Source organism: Balaenoptera physalus (assembly GCF_965194825.1).
Source record: "Balaenoptera physalus genome assembly, chromosome: 8".
NCBI classification, from domain to species: Eukaryota; Metazoa; Chordata; class Mammalia; order Artiodactyla; family Balaenopteridae; genus Balaenoptera; species Balaenoptera physalus.
In genome coordinates, this window is record NC_138887.1 from 47,327,795 (window position 1) to 47,343,282 (window position 15,488).

At 41.0% G+C, this 15,488-nt stretch overlaps 1 protein-coding gene across 3 annotated transcripts in view; it reads right to left on the reverse strand.

The window, feature by feature from the left end:
• ABCB1 (ATP binding cassette subfamily B member 1) overlaps nucleotides 1–15,488 on the reverse strand; it is a 102,380-nt gene that overhangs the window by 37,542 nt on the left and 49,350 nt on the right. For all 3 annotated transcript variants that reach the window (XM_082472467.1, XM_082472468.1, XM_082472469.1), the window contains 9 exons: nucleotides 9,989–10,160; nucleotides 8,820–8,933; nucleotides 8,575–8,685; nucleotides 8,266–8,391; nucleotides 7,956–8,159; nucleotides 7,086–7,256; nucleotides 3,907–4,068; nucleotides 2,874–3,050; nucleotides 2,212–2,358 (listed from right to left, as the gene is read on the reverse strand). In XM_082472467.1, the coding sequence (XP_082328593.1) occupies nucleotides 2,212–2,358; nucleotides 2,874–3,050; nucleotides 3,907–4,068; nucleotides 7,086–7,256; nucleotides 7,956–8,159; nucleotides 8,266–8,391; nucleotides 8,575–8,685; nucleotides 8,820–8,933; nucleotides 9,989–10,160 (1,384 nt within the window). The remainder of the gene's footprint in view (nucleotides 1–2,211; nucleotides 2,359–2,873; nucleotides 3,051–3,906; nucleotides 4,069–7,085; nucleotides 7,257–7,955; nucleotides 8,160–8,265; nucleotides 8,392–8,574; nucleotides 8,686–8,819; nucleotides 8,934–9,988; nucleotides 10,161–15,488) is intronic.

Below are 15,488 nucleotides of genomic sequence, written 5' to 3' on the forward strand. Positions count from 1 at the left end.
GGGGTCAAGGGAGCCTCAGTATGTGGAGGTCAGGCTGGCTTCCCTAAAGGGGGACATATTCTGCCTTCCCTGGGGACCAAGAGTGGGCCTGTCATTCATCAGTCTATCCAGCTCTTTGTCTGCTCATATTCCTTCTTGGAGTAACAAGGGCCACAAGGGAGCGCCACACCCACCACAGCAGAATTGGGAACAAATACTCTCTTCTTCCTTTGATGGGAAACTACGCTGTATGGTCATCTGTTGTTTTACAAGTTGTACATTTCGAACTGTCCCAAGGTGTCTGGAGACACATCTGCTGATGTGGTTTTGGTGAACCCAGGAAAGGTGCTCATTCATTCAGCCCAGGCCTCTCCAAAGAAAGGAGGTTCCTTGAGCCAGCCTCTGTAGGATGGCCAGTTAGATAGCCAGTGGGGAACTGCAGCCAGCTGACCTAGAACCACATGTGGAGATCTGGGTTAGAAGAGCTTACAGGATGCCCTGGGCTTGAAGAACAGAGAATAACCACGCCACAGGGAAAGAAAATCACCTCGTTCACAGTGGGCCAAAATCAGTCTTGTGAGAGCCATATTCCTAAGCCAACCCAGACAACTTTATTCCTTATAAAGGAAAAAGAAAAAAAGCTTTTTGGAAGAAGTTAAATTAATTTTTCTTGATGAGTCATTCCAACAAAAATAAGAGCCAACAATCAGTGAGCTCTTACTCTGTACCAGACGTTATTGTAAACAAACTCACGTATATTATCCTTTACCCTCACAACCACCTCCTGAGGTTTGTTATAATCACCATTTTACATAGAGGGAAACTGAAGCACAGAGAAGTTAATTAACTTGTTCAAGGTAACACAGCCACCAAGTGATGACCCAAGACTATACCCCCAAGCAATCTAACTCAGAGCCCACAATCCTAAATTCTGTGTTACAAACCTTCAATGAGGCAAAGAGCTTGTTGCCTACCCAATATCTAGGAGCTAATGTGTCTGCCTTGGACCACCTGTTTGCAGGTCTATTGTTACACGAGGAATGAGGAAAACATCAAATTTGTAAGTTTTTGTTATACACAGCCAAACCTATTCCTAACTAATCCAATTCCTTTTTTTTCCCTGATGATGCCACTGTCTACCCCTGTGCCTGCAAGACCAGTGTTAGAACAGGGACTGGCCCCAGCCAATCTATGGTGGCTACGGAACACAACCATGATCCTTTGCTTCTGAATGGTTACCTGTGCACTGCAATGGCAAGGCTGAGCATTTGCAACAGAGACCATTTGGCCTGCACAGCCTAAAATATCTATTCTCTTAGCGTTTATAGACAAAGTTTGCTAACCCCTGGCCTAGAACATATGCTCCATGTAATCAGACACATCCTCTCTTTCCTGGTACTTTTTCAGCACCTAGAACAGTACGTGGCACAAAGCAGACACTGAAGATATTCCTTGAAGGACTACATCAAACATGTGAACGTCAACCTGAAATAAGTTAGCCAGGCATAGGTGGACCGGCATATTTATGTATCTTTTAGTATAATCAAAAGTTAGCGTTTGGTCTATATTTTGTGTAGTGATCCATCTCTTTCTCTACAATGTTTCTAGCAGTTATGGCAAAGGTGTCCTCAGCTTAATGTCTGAACATCTGCCATTAACAGAGGGCACTCCTGCCTGGATTGTAACTTTTTTGTTGAAAATGCCAAAATGAAAAGCAGGTGCAACCAGCATCTGTCAGCCTCAATCTTTTGGAAGCCGCCCCATTTGTTTTCATCTTAACACGTGGGACGGACACCTCACAGAGGCCAAGCGCTCGGCCTGCTCACGTCCTGACAAGCACGTGAGTCAGAGAGCAGCTCTCTCTTGAGCCGGTGTGATGAACATACGAGGAACTCTCTTCGCACCCTGGTGATAGGACAGTTCCTGAGGTTGACTCAGAGTCCAATGATGGCAGGTAGGCGACAGTCACCTAGTCAGTTTCATGGACTCTTTTTCAGGGATCTCGTTCCCAGGGCCCTAGGATAGAAACCAACTGCCACAACAAAGGAAGCTTTGAACAATTAGTTTTCCTATCACAAACAAGACTTCTATTCCTACATCTACAAGCTGCTTAGTGTCATATGAAGGTGAGCTGCATATTTTTGTGGTTTCTATATAAAGTTACAAATACAAACAGTTCATTCTTTAGTCAGGACTCACAAGTAAATCTCCAAAATGGACATAAACACTTACCCCTATAATCCTTGAAAATATTACTGAAAATGCTGGTTGCAGACCTCCATTTATAATGGCACAAAATATACCAACCACAAAATAAGGCCATTCAGTTATATTCAGCTTCAGAATCCTCCAAAAGGAAACTGGAGGTACATTTTCATCCTGGAGAATACAAAATAATATAACAGACTGGTCACGAAAAGAACTGATACTTAGCTGATTTCATTGATGTACAGTTCTTCTGTATGCACAAAAATTTTTAAATGAATATATCTTATACCTACTTCCTTATCAATTGATGGCTATTTACCTTTAAAAAAAAAGTGCTGACAGATCCTGTTATATTGTTCCTTTATTTCTTAAGAAATAAATGATGATTCCATAAACATTTAAGTCTGACCTGACAGAACGTGACAAGTATATTTTATAAGTAAGGATGAAAGAACAGAAATGTTTGTATTTGAAGACCCACTATAACCTATCTCTTTACATTATAAATTCTAATTCTAAAATTCTTGTCCTATAAATTCCAACTTGAGTCTAAAATGTTGAGATTTGGATTTGTGGAATAGGCTAGGGGATAGGACAGGAGGATTCTGGATAAGCATTTCTTGTTCCCACTCGTATCCCAGCCTTAGCCCACTGGTGAAGACATAAGTCCGCAGCCTCCTCCATACCAAAGTCTCTTCTTTACTAAGCTTTCTGTTTTGGCTTTGTGGTCCGTGGATACTCTTCCGAGTTGATTTTCTTCTTATTAGACTGGATCCTAAATCTTTGGGGGACATGTCCAAGGCATCAATTTCACTTTTGGATCCACCAGCTGCATTTTCTAATTCAATTTCATTTCCTTTTGTCTAAAATAAACAAGAAATATTCATAAGCTGGTTAGGCTCAGTTAACCAACAAAAAACTAGTTGCTTAACAGCAAATATCAAGGAAAATGGCAATTTAAGTCTTTATAGGAAAAGGATCAAGTTAAACTGCTATTTTCTGGTGTGATTATATTTGAAAATTAAAACCACTAAATGAGTATTCCCATAAAATATGCTGAAACAACATGGCATCCGTTCCATGTTATCTAGTCACATCCTTTTTGTGGGTGTTTCTGGCTCAATCATATTTGCTTTGGACCAGTGTTATCAACAGAAATACGGTGCAAACCATACTGTGAGCCACAATTTTCTTCAGTAGCCACGTTAAAAAAAGTAAGAGAGGTAAAATCAATTTTAATTATATATTTTACCTAACCTAATGTATCCAAGGTATTAGATCAACATGTAATCAGTGTAAAGACTTTTTGAGATATCCTGCTTTTTTTTTTTTTTCTCTTTTTTTGGTGGACTAAGTCTAAGTCTTTGGACTCTGGTATGCACTTTCAACTTACAAACACTTCAATTCAGATTAACCACCGCTGAAGTGCTCAATAACCACATGTGGCTAGTGGCTACTTGAGTGGATAGCTCACTTCTAAGCCTTTTTTAACTTTACTTTTCTCTAATTATCCTTCTTTATTTTCCCTCCTTTCAAGAGAAAGAAAAAACCTCTAAAACACTGGTCAGATCCTGAATCCCCCCCGCTTCCCACCCAAGTATTTTTTTCCCTCTTCTCAAGATAATCAACGGTAACATTTATTTATAGCACTGAACACAGCAAAATCAGCTTATGCCTAACATACTGTGCTTTAGGAAAATGCCAGAGTTAAGACTATACCTGCATTGTGACAAGTTTGAAGTAAATGCCTTCCTCCTTCATGAGTTCATCATGACTGCCCTTCTCCACAGTGACTCCATCATCAAGACCAACAATGACATCAGCATTACGAACCGTGGACAAACGATGCGCGATCACAATGGTGGTCCGGCCTTCTCTGGCCTGAAGAGAGAAAAATTTGGTTTTGGAATACATGAACAATTATATGGAAAAACTCATTAATTCAATTTATATTTACTGACCACCAATGCCTTAGACATTGCAAAACGGTGTAAGCTATGTAAGATAGTCTCTGCCTTCAGTAAATGTACAGTTAGTGGTTTAAAATGATGTTCTATTATAACTATAAACACAAATATTTCATTGCAGCTCTATTTACAATAGCCAGGACATGGAAGCAACCTAAGTGTCCATAATCAGATGAATGGATAAAGAAGATGTGGCACATATATACAATGGAATATTACTCAGCCATAAAAAGAAATGAAATGGAGGTATTTGTAATGAGGTGGATGGAGTTAGAGTCTGTCATAGAGAGTGAAGTAAGTCAGAAAGAGAAAAACAAATACAGTATGCTAACACATATATATGGAATCTAAGGAAAAAAAAAAAAGTTCATGAAGAACCTAGTGGCAAGACGGGAATAAAGACACAGACCTACTAGAGAATGGACTTGAGGATATGGGGAGGGGGAGGGGTGAGATGTGACAGGGTGAGAGAGTGTCATGGGCATATATACACTACCAAACCTAAAATAGATAACTAGTGGGAAGCAGCCGCATAGCACAGGGAGATCAGCTCGGTGCTTTGTGACCACCTAGAGGGGTGGGATAGGGAGGGTGGGAGGGAGGGAGAGGCAAGAGGGAAGAGATATGGGAACATTTGTATATGTATAACTGATTCACTTTGTTATAAAGCAGAAACTAACACACCATTGTAAAGCAATTATACTTCAATAAAGATGTTTTAAAAAAATAAATAAATAAAAGCCCTATCTATGGTCAAAAAAAAAACACACAAATATGATAGTCTCATATTAATATTATGTAAGCCTCTAAGTATTTTACTCAACCTCTCGTCCTGTTTATAGTAATAATCAGGGGCTTATACAAAGTAAAACACCCTACAGCCCAAGAATTGGTCAATCAGAGCAGGTACAAGCCAGTTGCTATACTGGTGCATACGAGCTAGCATCAGTCCTGGGAATCACCATGTCCTATCTCACAGGACATTTGGATGATCAAGACACATAATAAATGTGAAGCAACAAAGTGCAGACTTCAGTGTTACATTGATCTGAACTCAAATCTTAGTTCTGCCATTTATGAATTCCAGGATTTTATATAAATCTTTTAACCTGTGTGAGGCTCAACTTATTCATCTATAAAATGGGGATAATAATATAGTGCTAATTTTTAGAGTAGTTGTGATAACTAAACACAATAATGCACAGGAAGCACTGTGATGTACATAGTAAGTGCTTAATAAATGATGCTTATTCCTAGGGAGAAGCATTATGGAAAAACTGAAGAGCTATGTAAATGTTTTAAATGCCCAATCTCATTTTTATTTTCACTTGGAACGGAGCCAGAGAACTAGAACTCGCCTGAGATTTCTTTAACCTTTGTAACTTTCCCAGTGCTTATAATGTTTGTTACTCTACATTTCTCTCCGGAAACTAGAAATAAAATTCTCAAAACAAACTAACAAAAAAAAGTTATCAGGATCAGTATGAAAAAGAGAAGTGAAAAACTCTGAGAAGAAAAAAAAATACATGTCAGAAAAATACTCTCTAGGTGGTAGCAACTAGAAAGTAGAGAAGACAATGTATCAGCTCCATGGATGTTTTCAAAAGTTGGGGATGTGGTATTCCCCCCCCCCAAAATGTGCATGCTAAAGAAAAGGTATTTTTAAATGCAACCTTTCTAAATTCATTTTATTTATAATTTAATACATAGGGCCATGGTAGAATTATAAGAAAATACAGATGTGAAACTATAGATAAGCAAAGTGAAGGGGGAAAACGCAGCCACAATCCCATCTCTATTTTGGTTCACAGAAGTTTTAGTGACCTGCTTTTTCTTCTCTCAACAATCTATTACTCACTCTGACAGGATGTTTAGAGAAACAGTGTTGTTTTGTTATTACAGAGAGGAGGAACTGGAGCAAATATGAGTTCATCTTTGAATTCTACTGGGACACTTCAACTCGGAGCACTTATGGGTTAAAAGGTTTCCCCGTTCCTTGTCCTCACAGAGCTGGCCTGGTTACCATCATACACCAGAGACCAAGCACACAGTGCCTGGCACAGCACGAGCACTCAAGTCCAAACTGGTGAATGAGTCACACAGACTCGAGAACTGCTGGAAGGTCAAACTCTGTTGATGGTCAAGGACATTTCATGGCTCAGGTAAGCTTCCAACACTCGCAGCTCTCCGGCACTTTCCTGAAGATAAGAGGTTTCCCACAGAGTCTTCAATAGGCATTTAACATCTTGGAAACTGTAAACCTTCCCCTCGTTGACAACAGCAAAACCTCACAAAACCTAAATAACAGGGTCATCGCTAAGGCTAATAAGTTTTCAAGATCACAACGAAGACCAATTTTCATCTGAGTCTTTATTTCTCATTGTTCAATTTTAGAAATTCGCAAGTAGGGACTTCCCTGATGGCGCAGTGGTTTAGAATACACCTGCCAACACAGGGGACACGGGTTCGAGCCCTGGTCCGGGAAGAAACCACATGCCGCAGAGTAACTAAGCCTGTGTGCCACAACTACTGAGCCCGTGTGCCACAACTACTGAAACCCGCGCACCTAGAGCCCGTGCTCTGCATCAGGAGAAGCCACCGCAATGAGAAGCCCACGCACCACAACAAAGAGTATCCCCCGCTCGCCGCAACTAGAGAAAGCCCGTGCGCAGAAATGAAGACCCAATGCAGCCAAAAATAAAGAAAAAAAAAAATTTGCAAGTATCTTTCAATGAAAGCTTATTCATCTCTACCTAAAAAAATACCAGAGAAATAAAGAGAAGTTAAACAAACAGACCCAAAGAGGCCTGATGGTTTTAATAGCTTAAAGAATCACTTTAGAAGAGAATTTTTAAAAAATATTAAGAAGAATTAACAACAGAATGCTCTTGTGCTTATAAATCAGCTAGGTTTGAAATGAGGTTCACCCACCTTATCCAGGGCCACCTGAACCACCGCTTCACTCTCAGTGTCCAGCGCTGAGGTGGCCTCATCCAGCAGTAGGATCTTGGGGTTGCGAACCAGGGCCCGAGCGATGGCGATCCTCTGCTTCTGTCCGCCACTCAGCTGGGCCCCTCTCTCTCCAACCAGGGTGTCAAATTTCTACAACACAGAAACCACAGGAGGATTAAGCAACAGAATAAGCTATCTCAGCTCAGATTTTAAGATGGCAATCTTCCCTGGTGGTGCAGTGGTTAAGAATCCGCAGGCCAATGCAGGAGACCCAGGTTTAAGCCCTGGTCTGGGAAGATCCCACATGCCACGGAGCAACTAAGCTTGTGCGCCACAACTACTGAGCCTGAGCTCTAGAGCCCACGAGCCACAACTACTGAGCCCGCGTGCCACAACTACTGCAGCCCACGTGCCAAGAGCCTGTGTTCCACAACAAAGAAAAGCCACTGCAATGAGAAGCCCACACACTGCAACAAAGAGTAGCCCCCACTCACCGCAACTAGAGAAAGCCCACGCACAGCAACAAAGACCCAAAGCAGCCAAAAAATAAATAAATAAATAAATAAATTTGTTTAAAAAAAAAAAAAAAAGATGGCAAGCAATCCCATAAACAACCCAAGCTTCACAGGCAGTATGGTCCAGTTCCTTAAACTTAGTAATAACCAACCCTAATTAAAAAAAAATATGTACATCTACTACTAGTTGATGCTGCTAGAGCTTTAAAATCTGAAGTCATCTTGACTTCCCTTCTTAGGAGGTTCCTCCCATTTAGGGTCATTTCCTAACTTCCTATGCATCAGGCCAGCATTTTATAACCCTCTAGCATGACAAAGATCGAGAAGGACTTACATTAGGCAGTTTCATGATGAAGTCATAGGCGCTGGCTTCCTTCACAGCTTTCTCAATCTCATCCATGGTTACATTTTCACGGCCATAGCGAATGTTCTCAGCTATCGTGGTAGCAAACAACACAGGTTCCTGACTCACCACACCGATAATTTCCCGCAGATACCTTACGTTGATGGTCCTGATGTCCTGTCCGTCAATACTGATCTGAAATAAAAAGTAGGTGTGATATTCACACACTGCAGACTTGTGACGTATGATCTGCAAAGGTAACTCAGTGCCGCAGCACCTAGTTCAGCAAGAGTCATCTCACCACGCCCTCCGTGGGGTCATAGAGCCTCTGTATCAGCTGGACCGTCGTGCTTTTCCCACAGCCGCTGTTTCCAACCAGGGCCACCGTCTGCCCGCTCTCTACCTTCAAGTTGAGGCCCTTCAAGATCTATCATGATGAATGAGAAATAAAGTTAGAAGCAATACACAGATTTTGGGACTATGAACTGACAGTTCAATTCAAAACTAGGTTTAAATACACTTTTTTTTTTAAACAATCTCTAAAGGAAAGTATCAGAAACTCTTCATCCAATACATTGTTGAATCACTGATTAATCATTTATCACTGTACCTTAACTTCGTTTCGAGATGGGTAATTGAAGTGAACATTTTTGAATTCCAGATTTCCCTTAATATTATCGGGTTTGTGCCCACTCTCCGAATAGCTGTCGATGCTGGGTTTCTGAACAGAATAAAATTTCAGAAGATGACGAGGTTACAATAACTACTTTTAGTGACATCTGTGGAGAGTTGAATAAAGTGATAAAGGAAATCGACTTTTTTAGACAGATAGATAAATGGTCAGCCCAGACTTACGTTATCAATGATCTTGAAGATTTCATAAGCTGCTCCTCTTGCATTTGCAAATGCCTCAATGCTTGGAGAGGCCTGTCCAACACTAAAAGCCCCAATTAATACAGAAAAGAAGACCTGAGGAATGTGAAGGAAAAACATCAAGTTACTTAGTGTTTAGTACTTTTTTTTTCATACTTCTTCTAACATCGCTAATTAAATTTTTAAATGGCAAAGGCAACATATGAATACTGGCTGTTAAAAATATTTTTTAAGTTGAAGTACTTTTCAGTTTAGAATGCTGAATTAGTCTTACCGGCTCAGTGAAACAATAAATTCTATATGACTAAAATATTTTTATATGTCTTCAGTGGCCAAGAATTTTGGTTTAGGTCATCAGTAGGATACAGCGGAAACAAATCCTATTATGAGAGTCAGAAGCCCAAAGTCTGAATCCTGGATTGAGCACTGACTGGCTTTATGTCTTCAGGCGATTCTCCTAGATCTTTGGGCTTCAATTTCTTTATTTGCAAAAACAGGCAAGATTCTATCTGTCTTCCCTACCGGGCAACCTTAGTATTCTTGTATCAACTGAAACGGTACATTTGAAAATACTTTGTAAACTATAAAGCACACATTCTTTATCAGATGGAGTCTTTCTGCCCTCCACCAGATTGTATTCTCTTTGAGGTCTGATGAACCGTTTGTTTTTGTTTGTTTTTTTTTTCATTTTGCCCAAATCAGTTTCTTATTGGTAGACTTGACACTGTTTTTCTTCAGGGGTTAAAGGGAACTAATATCACTATGCATTTCTTTCTAAATCACACAGTAGTTATATTACCCAACAACTTATATAGAAGGAATTTTGCTAAGTGATTCTCTATTCATGTTTTCGGTTAGTCCTTTACAACAACACTAAAAATTATGGCACCTTATTCCTGTCATTTCCATTTTGCAGAAGAGGTAACAGAGTCTTCAAAAGTCTACGGGGCTGAACCAAATCATACAGCTAGTAAGTGGCACAGCCGGAATTTGAACCGAGATGGCCTGATATCAAATCCCAGGCTCTTGCTCGCTATTCTTTGCATTATTTAATAATTCTTCGAAAATATATTCTCCAACAGTCAAACCAACACTACTAAATTTCATTGGCATTTTAATAGTGAGTCATCTCTTAATATAACATCACTTACAGTGAGTACTTGTCCAATAGAATATTCTTCTGAGAGGACTAAGGAGGTCCCATACCAGAATGCCAGAGCATATGATGCATAGATCAACAGGAAAGCAGCACCCATAGAAATGTTGGCTGTAATAGCTTTCTTTATTCCAATTCTTTTAGCTTCTTCCAAATTTTTGTTGTACCTGGGAGAAGTAACAAAAATTAGCACACATACCTATAAATCTTATGAAACGGGTCAATACAGCATGATGGTTATTGCATAAACAGGATGTGCCACAGCCTGGGGGAGGTGTTTCACATGTCTTTTCTCCTTTTGTCCACACACTGATCCTATGATGTTAGTATTATGTTAATCCCTTCTTGTAGAAGACGAAACTGAGGCCTCATGGAAATTAAGTAATTTGTCGAGGGATGTTCTAAAAAGCACCTTCTCTGACTTTAGCAATAGTGAAATAAATGAAGTAATACTTAACGAACTTCCAGAACTTGCATCGTTTCATACGTAAAACAAAACAGAAGCTATGAAAACACTTGTGTTTTCCCTTTAAAATCTGCATGTGTTTTAAACGTACTACTAAAATGAAGATATAATGCTAGAAAGTGCTCAGTACAGGTGAGTCCTTTAAACCTCTGAACATCAAGTCTGCTGCCCGCCCTGCTTCCCCCTGGGCCTGCTGGAAGAACCAAATGAGAAAATACATGTGTGAGAGCATTTTAAGAGCTCTGAACTGCCATCTAAGACTTTTTACATGTAAATAAACTGTCTAGTTTATCTCACTTCCACAGATGTTTATTTTAAAAATCACTGACCTGAAAACATTATTTGGCTTTAAAAGTATATAATAATCCATCACTATATATCAGTGTCCCCCTCCTCAGCCTTTCTATACGTTGCCTACTACCCATCCCCTCTGTCAATGCTTCCGACGTTGGTCCTGTCATGGCTACTCACTGCTGGAGGGAGGGGCTCTCCCTGGTGGCTTGGGCCACCCAAGGCCTTCTGGCTGCCTCAAGGACGAAGCAAATCAAGATCTCAGTACTATAACCCTGTAATCTGTTCACAGCACAAAAATCTGCACTACATTAGCCAAACTTGGAGAACACCTGTTAATAATTCTTACAGCAAATACAGGGAATTACACAAAAGAAGGCAAAAGCAAGGAAGCAAACAAAAACCAAAGCAATGTTAGAGACCAGACAGATATTTCTCTCTCTTTCTAATAACTTAACACTTACTCCCAAATGGCAATTCAAGTACTTTTTAAACCCTGGGAAACTGGTTAATTTCTGATATTCAAGGTAAGTAAAGGAGACGGCCTCTGTAACTTTACTTTCATTTGAAAGGAACATGGCAGACTGTTTTGCTTAAGAAGAGAGATGTGGAGATAAGCAAATGGGGCCCTAATTTAAAGAAAAAGAAGGATCTTTGCAAATATAGAATCATGGTAAAATTATTAGAGAAATAGGATAGATTATAATTGAGCCTTAAATCTGTCTTTATCCTCTTAACCACAACTCCTTGCAGAAAGAGGAGCTCACAATTGTTGAAAGAATTTATTTCCATACAGAATGTATATTCTGAGGTCTTTGATCCATAAACACATGACTATGTAAATATTATGCAGTATTATATTTATTTTTTGGAGCATTTGTGCCTTGCTCAGATATGAGCATGCATTCTTTCTTGCCTTCATGACTTTTAAAAACTACTTCACCAATAACCAGTTACCAAAGCATGGCCAAATGAAATTTACATGACTACTGCCTAAAGAGCAAATATAAACAGAACTTCATAGTGATAAAATGGTAATATATTATTAGAGTTTCTCCCTCCAAAAATGTAAATCCCAAACTTACCAGTTATAATCTTTGACCAAAAAATTATTTTTGAGAAATGTATTTCAATGGTTGATATATATCTCTCCCACTTTATGAGGTGATTTGATGTGAAAGTATTACTAGGCATAAATTATACATGATGACATTTAAGTAACTTTAACGCTATGAGTCACACCCTGTTATTTCCTTTATTTCAGTTCTTGCTTACCAAGGCTAATGTAGAAATCATTTCACTGATATGTTGTGTCCCAAGCAGCCAGAGGAAACTTTTGCACAGGCAGAAGAAACAAGGAAGAAAATCATTTAGATGCCAGAAAAGATAAATGAAGAAAAGAAGGGGGTAAGGAAGAAGGAAAAACAAACAATACCACTTTTACATAGGATTTGATATACATACAAAACCAGATATTAAAATCATTAATTCATTAAAAGCTTTAGTATGAAAATGATAATGTAGGATTTCCTAAAAGGGGCAAAGTTACATAATAAAACAATGGCATTTAGGAAAAAATATTCTTAAATAATATGAAAATATATATCAGTGATGCAAATAGCCCCTTACAAGAGCAAGGAACAATTTTTGCCAAGCAAAGAGAAATCAGTACTAACAGGTCAACATACGCAAGACACACACGAGAGAAAAATATATTTAAATGAAGGAGAATAAAACTATTGTATACTACTTAATTAAATTCACTCTAAATTCTGAGAGACTTTGAGAGATCCTACTATACCTGCTAATTTGAAGAGAAAATCAGACTAACCTTAATTACTTGTCTATGTGGAAGCAGAGAAGGGAAGAGCAAGAACTAGGAAGAAAAGTGAAGAATTATATTTGGTCTAAGGATAATCTTAACAATTCTACTTCCAAATTAAATTCTCAATCTAGGTACTTATCACCCTTCTCCTGGACTACTTCAACAGTCTTCCGAGCAAATCTTTGACGGCTCTCATATATTCACCAGACCAACTGTAGGCAGAGAAGTGGTTTTAAAACATAATGTAGATAGTCACTCCCTTGTTTAAAACCCTCAACCGCTTCCCTGTGCCCTTAGAGTTACATCCTAACTCCTCACCAGGGTCTGCAAGTCCCCTTGTTCCGGCCCCCACCCACCCTCAACAGCCTTTCTTCATCTCAATCTCCTCTCACTCAACTGAACTCCAGTCACACAAGCCTTAGGATATTTTCTAGAATATACCAAAGTCTTTGCCACCTCAGGAAATCTGGAAGACTCCTCTATCCCTACCCCTACTAGAGCAGGATTTTCCTCATCCCTCAAGTCCCAGCCTCCATGAAACCACCTCAAACATCCATCACGCCTTCCTTGACCACCATAGTTCAAGTAAATTTGCCCTCCTCACCCTCATGGGCACACTCTTTGATTCTTTCATAGCACATTTTAAAAATTCATGATTTAATTCATGCCTTTGATGATTTCTTTCTTATCTTCCTTACTACTTTCCTGCCTCCCTTCCTTCCCTTTTCTTCACCTTACTATTTTGACTGGGGATCACACGAAGGCAAACACCCCCAGAGCCTAGCACAGTGCATGGGGTGTGTTAGATGCTGGATAAATTTGCTGAATGAATTGAACTTTCAAGAAATGGCCAAGCTGAATTGAACTTTCAAGAAATGGCCAAGCTGGAAAGAACCTTAGGCCATCAGGTTGTACTCTTGAGTCTACTCTTGATCTTCAGGCAAAACTAACATCCAGTTCTCTAGAGGAGAATGACCTTTCAAAGATACATTCCAGTAACTAATATCTTCTGAAGAAATGATTCTACACCTAAAATAAATCTTTGAATACACCTGTGTAAGCCCATTTGCTTATTCTTATAATAAAAAGTTGTCAAAATCTTCTCTAAAACAACAACAAAATTTGTACCTAATTACTTAAAGCACTCCATTTAAAAAACCTCAATTCCTTTAAAATTTCAGTGAACTAAAATGATCAGATTTATCTAAGTTCTGAATATTGGACTTGACTCCTGTAAAGTCCTTTCCCTCCTTACCCAGGTTACATCCCATACATCATTATCGTTTTCCATCGCTAATAATAATATCTTCTCAATTTATGTTCTTCAAATTTTGGATGCCATTAATTTAAAAAGTATTATAGGGACTTCCCTGGTGGCGCAGTAGTTAAGAATCCACCTGCCAATGCAGGGGACGTGGGTTCGATCCCTGGTCTGGGGAGATCCCACATGCCGTGAAGCAACTAGGCCCAAGAGCCACAACTACTGAATCCTGCGAGCCACAACTACTGAAGCCTGTGCACCCTAGAGCCCACATGCTACAACTACTGAGTCCACGTTCTGCAACTACTGAAGCCTGCGTGCCTAGAGCCCATGCTCCGCAATAAGAAGCTATCATAATGAGAAGCCCGCGAACTGCAACTAAGAGTAACTCCCGCTCGCCACAACTAGAGAAAGCCCGTGCACAGCAATGAAGACCCAATGCAGCCAATAAAATAAAAATTAAAAATAAAAAGTATTATAATTTTGTTATTTTACGTAACATTAAGAAAGGAGTATAGGAGGTGGAGTCAAGATGGCGTACTAAGAGGACGCAGAATTCGCATCTCCTCACAAAAAGGGCACCTACCAGGCACCCCTGGGGGACCATGGACACCTAAGGGGATGGGAGGAACCCCCCGCGACCGGGTAGCATGTGGGGCGCGGGGGGAGTGAGGGGGGAGGAGAAGTGGAGGTAGGAAAGGACCAGCACCCCTGAGGGGCAGCTGGGGGAGGGGAAGGGATACAACGCCCGAAGGGGGAAATTGGGGGACCATTGGGAGGGCAGAGGATCAAAAGGGAGCGTGGCCAGGTTTCCCCTGCCCACCTGGACCCCCAGGAACCTGTTGAGTTCCCGAGCCTGATCCTCTGAACGCCTAGGCCCCCTCCAGCTGCGCAGGTCCTGAGGGAGTGGGAAGGAGGAAAGGGGGAGCAAAACTAAAGGCCGGACCTCTGGGACCAGCACCCCTGAGGGGCGACTAGGGGAAGGGAGGAGTTGCTACACCCATCAGGACCCACCCACCGTTAGGGGTCCAGCAGCGATGGGGGAGAACCGGGGGGAGATGGTGGGGGAGGGCCATGAAGGAATGGAAGGTAACAGGGCCAGTGCTTTCCCTGTCCACTTAGGCACCGGGAAGCCTGTTGAGCTCCTGGGCCTAATACTCTGCCCTCGGAGCCTCCCTCCTGCCGTGCAGAGCCCAAGCCCCACCCCTACACCCCCACCCAGGGCCCCACCTCTACACTCGGAGACCCCCTCCAATGAGCTCAGCCTAAACCCCACCCACACACACCCTCACCAGGGCCTTACCTCCAAACTCCGGAACTCCACACTCCAGAAGCCCTCCTTGGGTGATGCTTCTCCCGTTCCACCAGGTCCTAAGCAGAGGCCCCGCCCCAAGCTTGAACACAGCCCCGCCTACGCCCTATCAAATGCTCAAACGTCACCCCCCCACCCGCCTAGGTCCCGCCCCACCCTAAAACCAACCCCTGCCTAAGTTCTACCCTGCCTAAACTCTGCCACCAGAGCCAAGGCTTTTTTTTTTTCTTTCTTTTTTCTTACTGTGCCATGAGCTTGCAGAATCTTGGTTCCCGAGCCGGAGACTGGGCCCGAGCTCCTGTGATGGGAGCTCCGACTCCAAAGCGCTGGACTAACAGAG